Source organism: Prionailurus viverrinus, chromosome D2, assembly GCF_022837055.1.
Source record: "Prionailurus viverrinus isolate Anna chromosome D2, UM_Priviv_1.0, whole genome shotgun sequence".
Taxonomy (NCBI): Eukaryota; Metazoa; Chordata; class Mammalia; order Carnivora; family Felidae; genus Prionailurus; species Prionailurus viverrinus.
This window is the reverse complement of record NC_062571.1, coordinates 31,219,487-31,240,642: the sequence shown is the minus strand read 5'-3', so window position 1 is coordinate 31,240,642 and position 21,156 is coordinate 31,219,487. Positions and strand designations below refer to the sequence as shown.

The window sequence follows — 21,156 nt, the reverse complement described above, 5'->3', positions numbered from 1 at the left end:
TCTCCAGCTTGGCATCCCCTTAGCCTGGCCACTCCAAGGTACAGTAGAGGGAGAAGACAGAGGTCTTAATGGATTATAGTGAAAGTATTTTATATATACCACAGGACAGACCTGTGACCATGGGGACACTGCCAGGGCCCCTCCCGGGTCCTTGGAAGGCTCCAGAGCACCGAGGGGCTCTAGGGTCAAAGCCTCATCAGCTTCTGGGGGTCCTACCTCTGCTGGGAACCCTCACCCTTCCCTTTGGTTGACTTCATCAGTGTAAAAGTCATTTCCTCCTGACTTCAACCTAAAATCGGGCCTTGCTCTTTTCTCTGCTTAGCGTTTTCCACAATCTGTAGCTCTGTTTTCGTGCGTGGGTATCGACTGGTCTGTGTCTCCGGCAGACTGTCATTCCCCAGAAGGTGGGGAGCCCATTTGTCTTGTCTACTATGTGCTCCCAAAGTCCAGTCCCCGCTCGACCCCTATCCATAATAGCAGGGCAAGTAGACCACGTGCTGCTTTGTGTTACATCTAGAAGGTGTCAGAACACAAAGCACCAAGGTGCCCTAGGGGCTCCTCCCACGTCGCCCGCGCTTGCTGAGTCATCTGCACTCCGCAGGAACCGTTAACTGCCTGCTAAGTCCAAGCACGAAGATACAGAAAACCTAAAACATAACAACAGAAAGGAGGAAAAGATTCCGGGGATGATGTGGACTCATCTATGGAGAGTCACATCTTTCATAACGTTGATTAAAAATATCATTCAAAATATGGAAACACGACAGCAGTGCTTTGGAACAAATCGGAACATCCGGAAGGCTCGAAAGCAAGCAAGACAAAAACACAGAACGGAGGGGGCGCCTGGCTGGCCCAGTCGGAAAAGTGCGGGACTCTTGATCTCAGGGTGGTGGGTTGGAGCCCCGCGTTGGGTGTAGAGATTACTTAAAAATAAAATCTAAAACAAACAAAAGCACAGAATGGACTGAGTCGAATCCATTATGTCACGTATGAAACACATTGCACTATATGAACAGTTCCTGGAAGTACAAAGTTAGGCTGGAAAATCGGTCAACGGAATAAGAGAGAAAGGCGGGGAGGGAGGGAAGGAAAGAAGGAATCATTAAGACCTCAAAATGTGGCAAAACGAAACATGTTACCTAAAAGACTGTAACAATTCTCAGCTGAGCCAAAACCGGCCTGCCACACCAGCACCCTGGTGCATCTGATGAGCAGAGCTTCAGGCTGGGTCACCGGTACACGGGTCACACAGGGAGGTGGTTTGAGGTTGGCGGACCCAAGGGGGCATGAGGCAAACACCTCCTGACCGTGCTCACCTGGGCTGAGGGAGCTCTGGCCCTGACCACACACGCCGAGGGCAGAGGACGATCCAGACGATCCTGGAGGAAGGGTGAGTACTCCTGCCCCCCAGCCCGGGCCTGTTCCCATGGTGACAGAGCCCCTCATGCTGTGACAACCAGGAGAAGAAGCTGGATGCAGGTTCCTGGAAGCTGGGCAGCTCTGCTCCCCGCTGGGGCCTCGCTGAGGGCCTCTCCCAACCCCCAGCCTCCCTGCCCCCTCCAGTAATGTCCTTTGTCTCCAGCTGTGTCTGCAAATGCCTCTCTGTGCTCCCCTCCCAGCCCCTTCTTCTGTCTGCGGGGTAGCACATGTCCCCCCCCCCATCTATTTGGGGAGAATGGGGGGAAACGACTCTTTAATTAATCTCCTGCCTTAATTAATTATCGTAATGGCTTTCAACTTGGGGGAGAGAGGGGCAGCATGCGCCTAATATGTTTTTATGTCGAGGAACACATTCTCTACTTGGCAGAGAAAGAGGCCAGTTTGGACTGGGGCTGCCGAGTGATTTATAAGGAAATGCTCCCGCTGCAAATGCAAGGTCCGCTTTCTGTGGCGAGGTGGTCACCCTCCCTCTCTTCCTCTCCCTGTAAGATCCCAGCCTCCTTGCCTCACTTTCCCCCCTTTTTCAAAAGCCCTCCCCCTCTTAACCCACCTCTTACCCCTTCTCACATCCCTCATTTCCCCGCCACCCCCTCTCGTTGTCTCTCTCTTCCTCTCCAAAGCCTGGATGGAGGGTTCTTAGGGGAGACGGCCACCGAGCAGACACTCTAGGGCTGACATCCACTGGCTGCACGGGGCCTGAAGGGCATCGTGAGCAGAAGAGGTGGGGGCCCAGCTCAGCTTTGACCTGCTCCTCTGTGAGACCTCTCAGCTGGCCTTTAGGGGCACCTCGCTCGTCCCCCAGAGAGTGGGGGAAGGTTGCCGGGCAACCTTGTGTGAACAAAGTGCTTTCTAGGTCTTAGGGGCCCGGGGTGAGGGCTTCTCCGGGTCTGCTGTGAGTGGGGAAGGTCAGAATTTCTGGAAAGAAGGAAGGAGATGAAGTTAAGGAAAAAACAACCCCACAAATCACTCTTTGATGAGGTGTGAGTCTCCACGGCAACCTGCCCAGGGCTGAGAACTGCGGAGGCAGGAGATGCGCTGTTGCCATGGAAACCACATCCTAGAAACCCACCGGTATTGGTCCCTGTTTTCCTTTGCAGATGAGCGCTGGGGGCAGGGGAAGTGGACCTCCTGGGTCGGGTCCCTCGGGGGAACTGGGAGGAGGGAGAGAGTGAGCAAAGAAGGAGGAGAGGAAGAGGAGAGGGGGCACAGGGCACAGGAGAGGAGACAGGGAGCGGGGAGGAGAGAGAGAGGGAGACAGGAGGAAGGAGGAAGGACAGAACAGCTCCAGGCATCAGACAGGGGGATCCTGAGTTCTCTGGACTTTGCCCAGTGGAGAAGGAAGCCCTGTGCTCAGTGTGGGCACGTGCCAGTGAGCTGGGTGCAGAGGCCTGAGCTGGAGCCCCAGGCTGAGTCTCATGCCAGTTAGAGCCACGACACCCACCTGTCCTCACCGCTTTCATCCCACCGTTATTCCAGATGCGTAAATGCAGCAACAGAACAACCCCCCAAACATTCTGGAACCCCCAAACATTCTGGAATTCTGGAACTGGAGGAACTCAGTTTGGGGCGACCAGTCCTCCTCTTCACCCACGGTCCCTGAAGTACAGTGGTTCCAGAGGGAAGGTGATTGGAAGCTGGGCCTCTTGCCCTAACTACTCCCTGACTATGGGTTGGTTCCCTTCTTTTTTTTTTAATTTTTTTAGGGGCAGAGAGAGAGGGAGACACAGAATCGGAAACAGGCTCCAGGCTCTGGGCCATCAGCCCAGAGCCTGACGCGGGGCTCGAACTCACGTTCCGCGAGATCGTGACCTGGCTGAAGTCGACGGTTAACTGACTGCGCCACCCGGGCGCCCCGGGTTGGTTCCCTTCTTCTGGGAGTTTGCGGCCACTGGGTGCCTAGCGCCACCTGCTGGTGACCACTGGAAGCACGGTGGCAGTGACCAGAATCGGCAGGTCTGAGTATGTCCCCCAGCGCGGAGTCTCTGGGACCTCTTCAAGCCAAGGGTCAAACCGGGACCCTCCTCCAAACCCCACCCAGATGGCCTGTGGGCTCACAGCCTCGTAGAACACTCGGCTAAGACCTGCCCAGAGACTGGGACTTAATACATGTGTGTTCTTGGGGTGCCTGGGTGGCTCAGTTTGTGACTTCCAGCCCCCCTCCCCCCCGCCGTGGAGCTCTGTGCTGACAGCTCAGAGCCTGAAGCCTGCTTCAGAGTTTGTCTCCCTCTCTCTCTGCCCCTCCCCCGCTCGTACTCTGTGTGTGTGTGTGTGTGTGTGTGTGTGTGTGTGTCTCTCTCTCTCTCTCAAAAATAAACACTAAAAAATATCTATGTGTGTGTTCTTTTAATTTTTTTTTTAATGTTTATTTATTTTTGAGACAGGGAGAGACAGAGCATGAACGGGGGAGGGTCAGAGAGAGAGCGAGACACAGAATCCGAAACAGGCTCCAGGCTCTGAGCTGTCAGCCCAGAGCCCGATGCGGGGCTCGAGCTCACAGACTGCGAGGTCATGACCTGAGCCGAAGTCGTACGCTTAACCGACTGAGCCACCCAGGCGCCCCGTGTGTGTTCTTTTAAGCTACTAAGTTTTGGGTAATTTGTCCCACAGCACAGAAGGTAAATATAGATGCTGTATCCAGAATATTTCATGCAATATTTAAGAAATAAGTCACTTCACTCCTGTCTGTACCTCAACCCTAAGAGGAAGTATTATGACCCCCATTTATAGAGGGAAAACTGTGGCTTGGGGCTAAATTGACTGAGGCCACACAACGGCTGGAGGAGAGGGATAAAGGCCCCAGAGACCGCATGATGAAGAGCCTGGAGACCGGCCCGGGCAGTGGCATTGGCCTTAGCCCGCACTGCTTGCTGCGCTGTGTAGCAGCGTGAAGGCCTGTGCAAGAGAGTGTTCTCCTGGGTTCTCTCGCAGGCCCCACCCCTCCCTCTTGCCTAGTACTCGCCCTGCTACACAGGCTTCTCTCAGTCACCCACCAGGCTCCTGAGGGCATGTGAGTCTCCAGCCCACAAAACTAAGGCAATGGGAGGTAGAGCCCTGTTTGCCCAAGAACTTGAGAGCAAAGGGCAAGAGCCTAGCTCTCCTGGGAACGAAGCTAGGGAAGGAGGCAGCCTGCGATCTCCAGGGGCAATGCCGCACTCCCTTCCTGAGCTGTGAGGCCACAGCGCATCACCTCCGTGACATCTGTATACTCCAGGGTCACTGCGCCCTCTGTAGCCCGGGGCCAGGCCTGGTCTGATTGCCCAATACCAAGTAGAACAGAGGAGGGACAGGGACACACAAGGACCACAGCCTTAGAGGTGACCCCCCTCCAGCTCCTGGAGCAGGGGTGGGTCAGGGGAATAGGGGGGTTCTCATGAGATGGTCCCCACAGGAGGGGTGCTGTTTCCCTTTAAGGGAAAGGCAGGGATGCCGGCAGATGTCACGGCAAGCCCTGGGGCCCTAACTTGAACTTCCTTAGTTCCCCCCTCCCTCTTCTTGTGCCATGTGGGCTAGGGCAGAACTGCCTGCACTTATAACCTGAGAATTAGGCCCACATACACCCCACATATGCAGGTGACATTTTTTCCCTAGCCCCGCTGGAAGTCCTGGAAGCAACGGGATCCACATTTGAGTCACTTTGTCAGGAAAAGTCAGTTTCTTGGCATTAGCTGAGCTCAAAGCTGCAAAGAAATGCCCTCCCTGGGCCACTGAGGGCTCTAACACAGGCCAGTGCTTCACAGGGAAACTTCTTAACTCTGTCATACTGGCAAGTAGCCATCCTGGACATTTTTTCAAGTTTTTGTCTCCCAGAATTTCAAAAGCAGGTTACATTTGAAGTGTTCTTGGCTTAGGGCAGCTAATTTTCACTAGCAAGCGCTGCAGGAAGTGATGTGATCGTGGCTCACTGTGCTGCACCCAGGGACTGTAAACACGCCTGCCATCTGGACCTCACAACCAGCCCGGATGGCACCTTATTCCCATTTCACAGATGGGGAAACCGAGGCATGGTAAGTAGCTTGCCCACGGACACACAACTAGCAAGTGGGAGGTCTGACTCCACTGCTCCTTGTTCCCTATGAAAAAGACAAGCACCAGGCAAGGGACACTGTGTCCTGAATGACAGCCAGGTCACAATATCACATTAATTGAAGGAACCAGGCTGAGAAAAAAATAGGTGTATGTGTTGGTGGGCAGTGCAGCGGTGGGGCTGGCTAGGCAGCCCCCAAACTGGAGAGGGTCCAGCCTTAGAGAATGAGTGGGTCCCTTCCGCCTGGGGCCACCCTCTGTGATGACAGCAGGGCTGGATGAAGAAAGAATGGAGAGTAAGCCTTCTTGCTCCACTGCTCTCCTTAGAAGCTCAAATACCAGGGAGTCTGCTTCACAACGGAGCCTCTTCCTGGGGCCTCAGTCTCCCTCTTCCTGCCCCCAGGCCGAAGGCTCCCGCCTGGATCTGGCCATCTGAGTTGCTTTAACTTCTGGTTGACCATCTGTTTAAAGGGGGTGACATCTATTTTTCTTCATTTGGGAGAGGATAAAATGAAACGACGCTCTTGGCATAGGGCTTAGCCCCGCGTGAGACCACAAGGAACGAATCCCAATGGAGCTGCATGCTCCCTCCACCAGAAACCTGAGTTCTTCCAATCCCTGAAGTATAAGGTCATGATAAGCCTGGGGTGGTTGAGGTGCATGGTCATTTGGGTACCGCGATTCATGGACAGAGGTCGTGCTCCTGTTCAAACTCTCCACCAGGTGGCGCCACGGTACAAAAGTCACAGCCCTTGAAGCCAACACCTGGAGACGCTGGGGTTTCCAGGGTCTTCCTGCACAAGGAGAATGGAAATTGATTACCCAGGCTAAAGAAAGCCTGAGGCTGTGTCACTCTTCAAGGCTTTCCTCAATTTCCTTAATCTAAATCTGCATCAAATATGGAGCAGGACAGGGGGGGCGGGGTGGGGGGGAGAGTGCTGGGAAGGAGTTGCGGGTGGGGGGGGGGGGGGGATGGGGGTACAGACCGTGAGGCTGGCAATACCACGCCGTATCAGCAGCGACTACAAACACCATGCGTCCTCGCTGACCAGACAAAGCTAGGCGAAGACAGGAAAGGCACCATAGCCATCTGCAAAGGGAACCGAGAAAATCGAATGGGACTCCAGAGGCTAGTCCTGCCTTGACCTCTCCTGGCACACAGGAGACTCTCCCTGAATGTTTGCTGAACCAACTTAGAAGCTAGGACTAAGTTCAAACCACTCAAGGAACCTCACCCCTCAGGCACTGGAGAAACCCTAGTGCCATTTCTCTCAGGGACCCCACAATTCAGAGAAACAGCCCCATGGAGTGGTTCAGGGTCAGAGCTACAAGATCCTTGGGGGTCAATTATGTCAACCCCTTATGGTACAAATGACTTCATGGAGGCCAAAGAGGGTCACCAACTCACCCAAATACCAAAACACAACAGAATTAAGAAGGTGTCTGTGCACTAATAAGAAATGTGTCCAGTCCAGGATGTACTGTTAAGTAAAAAAGTGAGAGGAGATATGTGTCTAGTTTTCCATTATTTGTATTTTTAAAAAGAGAAACTTAGTATACTTTGTGTTGCTTATATTTGTGTAAATGAATTCTGGAAGGATTGAAAGGACACTAAGAACTGTAGTCATGGGGTGGAGGGGGATAGAAGGATGGTTGGAAGGGAGGAAAGTTGGAAGAAGAATGGGTGGATGGATAAATGGATGGGTGGATGGAGGGAAGGAAAGATGGATAGAAGGAAGGAAGGAACGAACAAACGAAGGAACAAAGGAACGAAGGACTGATGGATGGACGGGGACAGGAGAGGGAGTTGAGACTTTCTTCTGTGTGCATTTGTACATCGCTTGATCTTTAAACTTGCGGATGTATTACCTTTCAAAGACTAACCTTTAAAAATAGCTTGCTCAAGATCATATAGTATTTCCCACAGTCATGGGATGCCTTTACCTGACATGTGTGAAGTGATCTGGGGAGACTATGCAAGATGACAAAACAATTCACACAAACACAGCACCAAATCGTAAAATGAGAAAGCCCTTTCCTCTTCATTATCTCTTCAGTCTTCTGACTCCATCCAGGAGAATGTCTCAGTGAGATGCTAATAGGTCTTTAACACTCTCTAAATCCTGGTAAATTGCCTTTTCAACAAGGAAAGCAGGCATCCGGCTCAGAGCCTTGGCCACAAGCAGCGGCTAGCTAAAATGGAATCATGTTATTGTCTCTACACTGAACTTACTTGTTTATAGTAGATATTTCTACTATGAATGGCAGGTAACGCTCACTCTCCATTTACAGTAGTCAGATGAGGCTTCCTTTTCAAAGAGATTTAAATAAAACGCAAGTTGTTCTCAACAAAAATGTTAAGTAAACCCTAATGCTGTTGTTTTGTGCTAACCTTGTGCCAGAATCTGCTAAGTGCTTGCCACGAATTAATACTTAATCCTCCTGCCCCTGTGAGGTGCACAGGAGGACAGAGGGGCAGAGAGCATGTGGACTGTGTCCAAGGTCACCGGTTAACTGGGATGGAGCCGACAATGTGAACTTAGGCATTCAGCCTCCCGCGGGGACCCCCCACACCGGAGGGACCAAGGTTGGTGGTCCAGTGAATGCAGACCAGCCCTCCTGCCTCCAGCCCAGAGCCCAGCCCACCCAGCCCTTGACGAAATTGCCCTAAAGGCTCAGGCTTCACTTTGGACAGTTTCATCTTCCTTTCCAAACTCTGGGTCCCAAAAGCCAAATGGTTTCAGCTCTTGCCCCACCCCCAAGCCTGAGGGTCTGGCTGTCTCTCTCTCCCTCTTCCTCTCTCTGTGAGGCGTGCACACACACACACACACACACACGCACACACGCACTGCAGTTCCACTGAAGTGCTCAATCTACTTCTTGAACTTTCTCTTGCTGCTCTTTTGGGCCCTGGGCACAAGGAAGGGTAAGCTTTGCCTCTCCCGTTGTCGTGCCCTGCTGGAGAGGCTGCAAGCTTCTCTCTCCATCACATTTTGGCAGCAAAGCCCTCTGCGCTCCCTCCCCCACCCTCACCACCCCTGCACAGCCCTTCAGGGACCCTGTGCGAGGTAATTGGATTTCTCCCCTTGTCAGTTTGCAATGAAAATGTCATGCATTCAGGAATGCAGGGAAGAGGGCTACACCCCTATTCAGCGGCTGCAGCCCAGAGCTGGAAAGCTACAGAGGCCACCCAGCTGGGCAGCTGCGGCCAACATCCTCGCACCCACCCTGCGTCCTCTGCCCTCGAAGAGCTGATCTGATGGCCACAGTGGGTCCCAGCAGGTAGTGAGGCCTGCCCCTGTCGGGTCTCCCTCCTCTCTGAGCGGGCAGAGGTGGCTCCCCCCCTCTCCCTGGGCCTCTGCACAGTCAGGGGTTCTACTGCCTCTCTCCTCCCAACCTTTGCATCAAAATCGCCCCCCTTTGAAAGAGGCAGGCTCTGGGCCACATCCCTCAGCATGTCTGAGAAGGTCTGCGGTGAGGTCTGGGAATCTGCCTCTGTAACAAGTCCACGGGTGATTCTGACATCCGGCCAAAGGTGAAATCAAGGAATGGTTAAGAATGTGGCCTCAGTTGGATCCTCGCTCCACCCCCTGGCTCACGAGGGGTCCCAGGGCAACTTATAAGTGCTCCAGGATGTGCTCAGCAGGGAAATAAAAAGGACAGTAGTAGAGCATGAGTCATAAAGCTGGGGGGGGGGGGGGGCGGGGGCGATGTAAATGAATGACGTCGAGTGCTCAGCACAGGTCAGGCACACAGCACGCAGCAAATTCGTCCCGTCCTCTTAGGAGATCTACAGCAAGCCCCTCAGGGTCCCGGCCCCCACAGGAGCAGCTGCGTAGGGGGCAACACTAGTCTTGAAGCCCAGCACTACCCCAGCTGGGGGTCCCAGGCACCTGCTACCTTGTGGCCACCTTAGGCCAAAGCCCACAGCACGGGAGCTGGGGTCCAAGGTGCAGTGTCTGTGGAGGAGGTTTGGGGGTGGCCGCGGCCCCTCCTTTTTATGCCCCCCTCTCTCATCCACCATGCAAGGGTGAGCCTGAGGCTCCGAGAGGCGGGAGGGACCCTGATCATCATCCCTCTCCTTAGAGGCAAGGAACAAGGCTGTCGAGAGGCCAAGTGAACTGTCCAAGGTCACGGACCCACAAAGTAGAGCAGGGCCTGCAAACAGACTGGTCTCCTCCGGGGCCAGGTGGCCTGGGTGGGGGTAGCCTTCGCTGCCCGCAAGGTCGGGCACCCGAGGGCAGAGGCTCTGACCACCACACCAAGGCTTCTTCCTCAACTCAGAGCCAGAGCCCCCAGTCAGGGACCTTGGCCAAAGGGCCGGGTTCTGGTCCCAGTCCCAGAGAGCCGGGAGCCAACGGAGGCCTCCCTGGGGAAGCTGGCAAAACGGGAGGTGCCATTTGGCCCCATCTCAAGTTTGGTATCTCTTGTGGGAAGGCAGAAACATGGCCTCCACCTGTAGGCTAGCTAGACGGTGGGGAGAGGTGGGGTTTGGAGAATGAAGGCCTTGGAACTTACGGAAGGAGGGCCCAGGCACCCGGGGAGTCTGGGAGATGGAGTGGGGACAGGCCGTCAGACCCCGCAGCTCCACTCATCAGGTAACCCCAACCAAGGAGTCAAAATAACTCCACAGGGGGAGGGGGAGCTCCCCTTTCCACAAAGGCAGCAAAGGCCTGGTGAGATCCAAGCTGCGGCTCACGTGGTGTGGGGGGCAGCTCTCGCCAAGGCAGCCAAGCCGAAAATCCAACCTGACACAGAGACACAGGGCTTCAAGGATTAGCCCCGGAGATTAGCAGAAACTTCCCTGAAAACCTGCCTTCCAAGCAGCCCGGTCCGGGGGGTCCTGTCACACAGCAGGCAAGGCAGGGGGTGGGCAGAGGAAGAAAGCCCCTCCCTCCTCCTCAGACAGGAGGTCTAGGAACAAGATGCCCACTAGGCCGAGACGGCCTTCGGCCTCACCCCAAGCCTCATCAGGACCTGCATCCGGCCCCCGGGAGGAACAAGCCTCTGCCAGCTGAGAACCTGCTGGCACCACGCTTTCTCAGCGTGCGCAGGCGAGAGCCTCCCTGGAGGCCATTCTGAGGACGGGCAGGGAAAAGGCCCCGGATGCTTCCGCTACACAGGTGGCGCAACCCTAGGGGGCACTCTGCCTCTGCCCACGGGCCACGCCGGCCCGGCCTACCTTCAGACCCCGGGAGGCTTTGAGAAGGGAAACAGCACAACGGTTAGCAAACTGCCCAGGGCCCAAGGGGCACAGGGAAGGTGAGTTGAAATGAGAAGGGTCAAGAGGCGCGTTCCTGATCCCACCAGAGCAATTCTGTCAGGTCCGGGTTGTGTGTGTTGGATGAGAAAACAGAACTTTTTTCTCAAACAACTCACCTCAGGCCCCCAACCCCTTCCCTTAGGCTCACAAGTCGCTGGAGGGGCCTTGGCCCCTGGGTAGGTGTGGCCACCGATGCCCAGGCTCCTCCTGCACTCCAGGGCCTGCCTGGACACCAGGACAGGCCCCATGCCCACCCCCCCACCCCCAGGCTCTTTCTAGTCAGGAGTGGGGAGGAAACCCCTGGGCTCCCCTGCCTTCCCTAAAGGACCTTCGCTTCTCCTCAGAAGGCTCGGGCCTTGGGAACCGACACCAAATTCTAGACAAGAAGACCGTTCTCAGACCTGAATTTGTGGACTCAGATTCATACCCCTTAAAGGGACTTTATATATTGGGGGTTCACTTAAGATTTCTTTTCTTCAGAGTCCCACAGCTTTGCAAAGCAAAAATAAGGGGAAAGCCCAGCCCCAGAGGGACATGCTGAGGGGGGAGTATGAGGGAGGGGGATGCTGTGCACGGTCATCCCTTCCCCGTGGCTGTGAGGCCACGGCCACATAAGCTTGGGGGCTGGCAGAAGATGCCAGGGGGGACAGCAGGGATGCCAGCCAGACCTGGGCACCACCTCCCCTTGCCCAGGCCCCACAGGAGCGGCTGGAGGCCAGACCCTCCGTTCCCTCTCTGCAATGCCCCCAAGGGCCCAGCGCCCTCCCGTCCATCACAAAGGGAAACCATGTTCCAACAGCTGCCCCCGAATAAAGACGCAGGAAACACTGAGAAAGGAGTCCTGTTCCAACACCACAAAGCTCCTTCGGGAATGTCTGTGATAAAGGCCACCAGCCCCCTCAAGGGCAGCAGTGGGCACAGGGGTGTTTTGGGGGGCAAGGTCCCGTTCCTAGGCAGCACAGCAGGCTCTCAGGAGGAGGGACAGAATCAATCTCAGTCTCAAACTACCCCCCAACCATCCCACATACACCCCATGATGGTTTGTTCCACTAGCCCTGGGCTTCAAGAAGCACCTCCCCAGCCTGCCTTCCTCCCCCGGCCCCAGAAGAACCCTAAGAGGAGGTGAAAACTCTGGTCTCCAGGCAAGGGAAGCCCTCAGGCTCACCCAGCCTCCCTCGGACCACCCGTGGGAGCTCAGTCGTCTGGTGTTACCCCCTCCCCGCCCGCAGGGCCTCCACACAGACCCAGGGCTTACGGGCCCAAACTCAAGGCCTCTACTCAAGAAAAGCAGGGCACCCTTAGCCCACACGCACCGAGCAGTCGGCACCAAGACCTCCTGCTTTTTAAGGAGAGTGAGCCGCAGGAGGGAAGCCGACCCCCTGGGCACGGAAGCCTCGCACCCCAGCAGTCCCATCGCCACAGCCTCATCGCCATTCTGGCCACAGGACTCCACCCCCCACAAGGCCGACATCTCAGAGTCAGCCAGAAATCATCCAAGCATCAGACAAGGGGCCCGGGTCTGCGCTTCACCTGGACCCCCACCCCGCCCCCCTGCCAGGCTCCCAGAGCCTATCAAGAAAAGCTTAGAAACCTCGGACCCCACCCCCCCACCCCGGGGTCAAATGCCCACCTCTGCCCTGTTTCCAATCCCAGTCACTCCCAACCACCCTCCTCGTGTCTTCCAGATTTACAGGCAGCTGTACAATCATTTATGAATGTCATTACATGGATTCCATTTTAAATCTCTTTATTGAAAATGCCACCACACTAAGTAGATGCCAGTAAGACTTGTCAGAAACAAAAGTAGCCAATTAAAAATATACCATTAAAACCAAACAGGGCTATAAAAGTCTGGAAACTTTTCCCATCTGCCTTAAGCCAGAGGCCTCCTCGCTAGTAACAGGGGGAGTCATGCGTGAGTTCCAGAGGCATGAGAACACGCTGGCACCACGTTCAGGCTTTCTTCTTGGCATGAAAGGATTGGACGAGAACTGGAAAGGGAATCCCTTTCTTGCTCTGACTTTGTGCTTAACGCGGGCCCAATACTACCTAAAACCGTCTCAAGGGACTGAGGGGATCCACCCAATCCTTTGGGAAGGCAGGACCGGAGGCTTCCTCTGCTTCCCGCCTCACGCGACGGGAACGCGTGTTCTCTGAGCGCACCTTCAGGGCACCCTGAGACCCCTGCCCCTGTGCCTGTTCTCACCCCCAGGCCCCAAAACTCCCTCTCCTCCACGCCTGCCCCACTAGCTGCCAGAGGTCACCGCTGACTCAGGTGGGACACCAGGTAGACGAGGCCCACGAGCAGGAGTCCACGCACGCCAAGCATCATGAGCAGGAAGAGAAGCAGGATGGAGGTCACCGGCTCCACGGCATGGTTGCCGAGATGCCACTGGGGGAAGCCCATGTTCACCAGCTGCCGGTTGAGGTCATTGAACGGGGACTGAGCAGCGCCCAGCCTAGCACCCGCCTGCTGCTGGCGAGGGCCGGAACCCCCCAGGGGGGCACCATGGCCCCTGTTGAGAAAGCTCTGGAAGGTGAAGACAGAGAGACGAATGAATCTGGAGAAAGCTTCCCTGGCGCGAAGTACTAGGCAACAAGGGAATCTTCTGGGCTGGGCTCTGCCCTCCCCTCCAGCCCCCGGGGGCCACACCTTCCTTCCTCAGCGATCTCCAGATGCCACCCCCGGGGATGCCAATCACAGAGTCATAAGCTCTCAGAGCACAGAAAATGCCACTCTATTTTCCCCAAGTCCTGCCAGGGAGAAGGTGCCCAGGCCAGAGAAAAGAGAAGGCGTCAAGGAGGGCGGGACCACAGGGCGCAGCTCCCGAGCAGGCCTTCATATCATCGCTCCTTCCTTTAACACCATCATGGTGTGGCCATGGGCCCATCTTTGCCACCTTCCCCGGGTTCTCTGTCGGCCGGCAGGCTCTTAAACAAAGATGCCAGCTCCAGCAGGGTTAACCAAGTTAAAGGAGAGACAGCTGTTGGATTCAAAGTCTGAGAAGGCTTCCAGAAGAGCCAGAACTGGGGAGGAAGGGGCCTGGCTGGGCTTAAATCTGCAATTTTCCCCCAGTCTTGACCCTGTGTTCCCCAGCCCGACGCTCTGCAAAGAGGGCTTCAGGCTACAGAAGGTTAATGACTAGCAAGAGAGCTTCGGGGAGCTAAGGAGTCACTGGCACAGAGGACAGGAGGCCAGCTGCTCCTGCCACGGGCGCTGGGCACCTACCTGTCGAGGGGTGCTGCTGCGCGAAGGGAGAGTGTTCCTGACGCGAGGGTCGTCGTCCTGCACGATTTCCCCGTTAGCCAAGATCCGCACCATCCTCCCAGGAGCTATGGGTCCCTGCTGGGCTGCACCCTTCCCCAGACCTGAAAGAAATGATTTATCAGAGGTAAAGAGACGCTTGCCCTCGTGGGAAAAGCTGCGATTCACACCCGTCACCCGTGCCCGGCTGGCACTGCGTCTGATTAATTACAAGGAGAGAAATCAATGCAAGTTATTTGACAGACAAAAATCTTTCAGACATGGGAGTCCACTGGGAAAACTACCAAAACGATCCTTGGAGATGGATGTTCTAAGAACCACTTCCAGCAACCCCAGGGATGAGAGCCCACGCTGTGGCCCAGGGCATTGTGGGAAGTCCACTGAGGCCCGCCGCACTTCACCTCCCGACACGCTCCGGAGCAGGTACAGCTAGAGGTCCAGAGAGGTCTAACCGGCCTGCCCAGGACCACTCACGTAGAGGCAACAGAGAAAGAAGGGGAAGCCACAGGAACGCTGGCCCCAGGGCCTTCTCTCGGCTCTAAATATGGAGACCAGGGCACCGAGATCCCCCGTGTCCCCATTTCCCATCCGTTACAAAATGGCCCGTTGGGAGTAAATGCCAAGGACCCGGGCCTGCTCCCCACAGAAGCTCTGGGCCCACTTTGGAGCTACTTCAGGTTCACTGCCTGGCAGCAGACCATACTGCTGGCCACAGGGCCGCCAGCGCTGGGGGAGGAGCAGACCTTTCCCGCAGAGGGCACGCCCTCACCTGGCCCTCACCTCTCAGATAACACCAGTCCCCCCCACCCCACCCCTGCTCACGGGGGCGGCGCCAGCCTTCCCAAACTAGGGGACGGGGGATGCGGCTGGGGCTCTGGGCCGGGCCGCTTCGCAGACCCCCAAGGGTGTCCGTGGGCTGGAGGTGGGGGTGGGGTCCTTCCATGGAGCTCCCCGAGTCTGTGTAAAGGCCATTCTTTTCTAAGGAGATGAGCCCGGTTTCACCTAAATTCTGAAAAGCACTTGTGACACGCGCCCCAAAGGGGGTGAGGAGCCCCTGTTCTGTTGCCCTTGGCCCAGAGCGTGGGACAGGCGGGTCCCCCTTCCGAAGCCCGTCGGTCCCTGGAGAAGGCCAAGCGGGTCACGGAGCTCCGCAGTCCCTCGGCGCTTGGCCACGCCGAGCCCGCTGGGTGGGCGGAGGCCTCGGTGGGCCCTCGGGGCACCTGACTCGGGAGCTGGGGGCGGGGGGGGAGCTCGGGGGGCGGGGGCGGCGTGCCGCGGGGCGGGGGAGGGGACAGGGGACGCGGGCTGCGGGGAGGGGGCGCCGCCCAGGCTGCCGAGCCCGGGCTCGGGGGAGGGGAGGGATGCGCGCCCGCTCGCCCGCGCCCCGGGCCCGGACACCCACCTTCGGGCGCGGCTCCCGGGCCTCGGCTGCGTCCACTCCCCGCGGCTCCCAGGCCGCTTCCTCCCACCTGACCTCACAGGAAGCTCGAGCCGCAGCGGCACGGCCAGCGGGCGGCGCCGCAGCCCCCTCTTTAGGCCGCCGGGGGCACTGCAGCTGCCGGGCCGGGAGCGGCGCTGGGCAGGGAGGAGGGAGAGAAACTGGGCGCCACCGGGAAGAAGAAGGAGGGAGAAAAGAGGGTGGGGAGGAAAGAGCGGAGGAAGTAGGAGAAGGAGGAGGGAGAAGAAGAGGAGGAAGAAAGGGAAGTGGAGCCCGTGGAGGAAAAGCCCAGAGGGTGGGAGACCCTCTGCCCTGGGAGAGGCACAGGCTCAACCCACCAGTAAGAGCTTGCTGAGCCGGCTCAGGGGAATGCCTCTTGAGTGGGACCCAGCCCGACCCTCAAGGAGCTCCAGCTTCCAGTGGGGAAGACGAGGCATGAACCACAAGGCAGGAGGTGCAAGTAACTGCAGCTTGTAGGAAGGCAGGTTTCCTGGAGGAGGCGATCTTTGAGGCGGGGCCAGAAGTGTAGGTAGGATAAATAGGGACGGGCACTCCTGGCAAAGGGTACCACCTGTCAAAGGAGTGAACAATCAACAATCAGTCTCTGCCTCTTTCCTGATGTCTTCATACCCGCCCCCCGCCTACTTTCATAAGCTGTTCTCTGTGGACCCTTTCACCAGTGGGAGAGAATGAACCCTGCGGTCCCACAATTTGGGTTTCAGCCTCTGACACGGGGCCGGTCAGTCTCCTCATTTGCAACATGGAGGTAATCGTATCAGTTACTTCACAGGATTGTGGCAAAGATTACAAATGACAGTTCCTGGCACACGGCAACTGTCGATAAACATTGGTTATGATGATCAGTCAGTAGATGTTTCTGGGAGAAGGCAGATAGGTATTTGTTGAGATGTAGCCAGGGGCCCACTGGCCCCTAGTGGGGGACAGGAACAAGAGTGAGATTCAGGCCTTGCCTTAAGGACTCAGCATCTGCCATCATGGTTTAATTACTTGATTATGAGATTTATCAGTAAAAAATGTTGAGCAGGTCCCCCTGGTATCTGTATCTCATTTGTGTATCATTTGTGGATAAAAGGTGGCTGCCCGAGCCAACCTGGTTGGAATCTTGACATGGCTGCTTTCTAGCGGTGTGATGGGTCAGTTACTCAGCCCTTCCGGTGTGAATTCCTTCATATGTCAAATGAGGATAATAACAGTACCTTTGCCATCAGGTGTTCGTGGAGCACTATGCACGATCTGTACAATGTTCTCTTAGATGAGAGCCGGGCCCCAGCAAGTTCTCGGGCTGCTAACGGTTATTGTCATTACCACTGCTCCACTGCAGTAAGTCATTTGTAAAACATGGACTCTAAACAAGAAAAAGGTGTCAGATAGATGCAAAATTGAAGTCCCGATGCTTTCTTCCTGACCTCCGATGCAGGGCGTGGTGTGCCCCTGTGGAAGAGGTGATCCCAAGGCGAGATTCCTGGTTGTCAGAGATGGTCTGTGGATCACAAAACTGGCCGCATATTGGAGTTATCTGGAATGTTTAAACACAGTGCCAGTGCCCGAGTCCTACCCCAGAGGCGACAATGCCATTGATCTGGATGCAACCTACGTGTGGAGACGTTTTATAAAACAAATTCTAGGCGATTCTAATGAACAGCCCGAGCAGAGGACCACTGCCTTCCATGAACAGAGCCCCACAGATCAGACTCACAACCTAAGATCCCCAAGGAGGGAGAGACCTCAGTGGTCTGGGGAAGCTGGGGAGGAAATGAGGGATGCTTCTAGGAAGTCTTGAGCTGCTACAACAGCTGCCAAAGAGGCACACAGTCCAGCCAGAGATAACCATGAGAGCCCAGAGGAGGACATCTCTCTAGAAAGGTCAAGAACAGCTTTAGGAGGTAGGAATGTTTGACTAGATTTGGAAAAGACCTATCATTACCAACTAAAACAGCCTCAGGAGGCTGTGACTCACTTTTCCTACCTCTCCCCTTCTTTCAGGTAGTTCCCCTGCTCAAGAACCTGCAATGGCTCCCTCCTGTCTGCTTCAACAAGATCCAACTCATTGGCAATCTCTGACAACCCTCTAAATCTGGCCCCAGCGCACTCTTGCCACCCCCTTCCCTCAGGTCCAACCACCTGGTCTCCTTCACTGTCCCTGAAGGACGTCACCCAAAGGCCTGCTTGGCTTGGGTCTATCTATCTGCCCGAAGGTCCTCTCCACCCAATCTAACCACCACCCCCCCAAACTTTTATGCCAACAGCACAAACTTTGATTCTGAGTAACAGTAACCCCTCTGTGTGCGGAGTCCTTACCATGCTTTTCCAGAGACCACATCATTCTTTTTTGGATTGTGACACAGGAAGGGTAGGTGTTATTGTTCCCTTTGGCTGATAAGACACTGAGACTCAGAGAGATGCTGGATGGCCAGCTCAAGGTCTGTGGTGGATTCAAATGATTCACAGATTCCCCCTCCCCCTCGGGCTTGTCTCCTCTCTGCTGCCTCTCTATTTTGTGCCTCCCACACCCGATGCCATTAGCATGAGACTGGACCCCTGGCCGTGCCTTATTCCCAGCAGGTGCCCAGTAAAAATGTGCTTTTGGTTTCCCTGGTCCTTGCACAGTTACTCTTACACACGCTGAAGTTTGAGAAGCACTGCTTTAGACCCGTGCCTTTGCAAACAGTACCTTGAAAGCAGTACGTTTTACATCACAACCTAGGAGCCTCACGCATGTGAAACGCAAGTCTCAAAACAGTGTTTATCCTTTCTACATTAGATACACTGTGATATTTTCTATGTTTTAAGGGAGGAAAAAGTGCTACTCAAGACCTCGCTTTATTTCACTACCCATAATGTAGGGTTTCACTAACCTAATTTGCACTAATCTAATACAGGGTTCTCACCCTGGTTCCACGTTAGACTCCCCAAAGGGGGACTGGTGCCCAGACCAATTGGATCAGAACCTCTAGGAGGGGAAGCCTGGACATCTCCTACGAACAAGGTTGTGGACACTAATATGCAGTTTTTAAAACATTGCAGTCGATGCTCCTCTGGGCCAGACGGCTGCCCCTGAACGTAGAGCTCCTTCAGATACAAAGCAGCAAGCTCCATTTGCCAACAAAAATATAAGCTTGTGTCGCAAATTCCAAGCCCCAGACAGGAAACACTGCCCAGGGTACATCGTCACAATTACAGTCGCTTGCCTCCTTTGTATATCCAAACACCAGCAGCAAAGACCAACACTGAGCCTCCAATATGACACCAATCCTCAAGGAAACCCTCTGACCACTTGGCGGCAAGTTGACTTCATTGGGTCCCTTCCACCCTAGAAGGGCCAGAAATTCATTTGAGCAGAAAGAGACACACATTCCGGGTGTATGCTTGCCTTTCCTGCCTGAAGGGCCTCACTTGGCACCACACATCTTACAAAGTGTTTAATTTACTGGTCCAGGATCCCACATAACATTGCATTAGACCCACGGTCCTCCTTTATAGCAAAGCAGGTGCAGGAGTGTGCCCATAACCATAGGATTCACTGGTTACATCACTACCAGCAAGAAGCTACTGGCCTAACAGAACATTAGAATGACCCACTGAAGGCACAGCCAGGGGCCCACTCAGAGACAATGCTCAGCAAGAATGGTGTCCCATTCTCAAGGATGCATTGTATACCTTGAATCAAAGACCTGTTCAAGCTGTTGGGTCTCCGGTTGGAAAATACTTGGATTCAGGAACTCAGGGGTAGAAGCAGCAGTGGCCTCACTTACCATCACACCCAATGACCCTCTTGGGGAATGTGTGCCTTCCACCCCCACAACTCTGGGCTCTGCAAAGTTAGAAGTCCTGCACCCCAAAGGGGAACACCAGTGCCAGAGACTATAGCAAGGGTCCCATTGAACTATGAGCTAAGGGTGCAGTCTGAGTACTTTGGGTCCTCATTTCTGGAAATTAGCAGGCAAGAAGAGGAGGCTTCGTCTTGGCAGAAGTAACTGGTCTTTGTCACTGAGAGGAGGTAGGGCTGCTCTTACATCATGGGGACAGGGCAACCATATTTGGCATCCACGTGGTCCACTTGGATGCCTCTTGATTGTCCTTTACCCGAGTGTAGTGGTAAAGGGCAATGCAGCAATTCTGTCCTGAGAGGGGCTGGAGAGCAGAAGCTCGGAGCCCTCAGGAATGACGGTCTGGGTCACGCTTCCGGGTAAGTCACGGAAACCAATGGAGGTGCCAGCTGAGGCATAGCGGAGGAGGGAGATGATGATCGTTTGCAGCCACAGTGGTGGGGACTTTAGTTTGTCCCACTAATATTTCCCAGGAAGAGTGACCCACCAGAATCCTGAGATAGTGGATCTGAACCATATGAAGGGTGGGCTGTAGGAAACATGAGGATGTGCGGGGCAGACGCCCTCCAGGGAAGGACTCGCTGCTCTAACCTCCGGGAGAACATCCATGAAGCCTTCATCTATCAGCCCCTTCACAGATTGCTCGGCTGCAGAAAGACACCTCACCCAAAGTCAAGCCCTTCCAGAGGCTGCCCACATTCAACGACGGATGGCCACAGGAGACATGCACGGGGCTGTTTGAGCTCCAGAGATCCTCTCGAGCTTGACTGAGTGTCAGGTTTTCATCATAACATGAGTTTCCCTTCTGCCCAACCCCATTTCCTCTGCCTCCCTAATAAATATACTGAACTCTAAATTCTGAGTTTGCTTCCTGGAGAACCCAAAATGGAACAGGACCCCATTGTGCTGGAGTAGGAGAAAATCAATGTCGTTTACTGTGAGATCGCCCCTTCCCCTGACATAGCAGGCACAACCAAATGTCCTTTAGATTCATAGGCCCCTTTGCCTTTTTTTTTTTAATGTTTAATTTTGAGAGAGAGAGAGAGAGAGAGAGAGAGAGAGAGAGAGCAAATGGGGGAAGGGGAGGGGGGGCAGAGGATCCGCGCTGACAGCAGAGAGCCCCATGCAGAGCTCCAGCCCACAAAGCGTGAGATCATGATGTGAACCCAAGTCAGATGCTTAACCAACTGAGCCACACCGGTGCCCCACCCTCTTTTGGCTTTTAATTACTGAGCCCTCCCCTCCACCAAGGTTTGACAGGTAACTAGACATCCACCATACGATTAGGTAGCTGGAAAATCCAAAATAAATGATCAGAATCAATAAGTCATTTTAGTAAGATTATTATCTGTAAATCAGTTGTCTTCCTAAATACAAGCAGCAAGGAGTTAGAAAATTAGATTACGAAAATAATACCAAATGAGATGAAACTTTAAAGAAATATGCAAAGCACCTAGGATTAATCTAACAAAAGACGTGCATAGGGTCCTCTATTCTGTTCCATTAATCTATGTGTTTATCCTTCTGCGAATAACACACAGTCTGGATTATGTAGTTATATTATAATTCTTGAAATCGGGTAGAATGATTCTTTCCCTTTTATTCTTCTTTCTCAAGATTGTTTTAATTTTTACAGTTCCTTCATCTTTCCATGTAAAATTTAGAATAAGCTTGTTTATATCTATGAAAAATCTTACTGGGATTTTGGTAGGAATTGTGTTCAACCTGTGTATCAACTTGGGGGAAATTGACATCTTTTTACTATGTGGAATCTCCCAATCTGTAACATAGTTTGTCCTTCTGCTTATTTACATCTTTTTCTGTTTCTTCCATCAGCATTGTGTAGTTTTCAGCATATAAGGGCTACACGTTTCATTAA

The 21,156-nt window shown here is 54.4% G+C and overlaps 1 protein-coding gene across 1 annotated transcript; it reads right to left on the bottom strand.

The window, feature by feature from the left end:
- Window positions 1-12,464: 12,464 nt before the first annotated feature.
- FAM241B (family with sequence similarity 241 member B) lies at window positions 12,465-15,517 on the bottom strand. Its single transcript, XM_047825633.1, has 3 exons — window positions 15,394-15,517; window positions 13,956-14,095; window positions 12,465-13,256 (listed from the first exon to the last, which is right to left on the bottom strand). Exons 2-3 carry the CDS (start codon window positions 14,046-14,048, stop codon window positions 12,987-12,989), a joined length of 363 nt encoding a protein of 120 aa, XP_047681589.1. The 5' UTR covers window positions 14,049-14,095; window positions 15,394-15,517; the 3' UTR covers window positions 12,465-12,986.
- Between the last annotated feature and the right edge of the window lie 5,639 nt (window positions 15,518-21,156).

Bases quoted from the DNA above. Each gene is read 5' to 3' on its own strand.
- FAM241B (XM_047825633.1), bottom strand. From the start codon at position 14,048: ATGGTGCGGATCTTGGCTAACGGGGAAATCGTGCAGGACGACGACCCT. The intron at 13,257-13,955 runs GTAGGTGCCCAG...TTCACCTTCCAG, and splicing joins GCAGCAGCACCCCTCGACAG to AGCTTTCTCAACAGGGGCCA.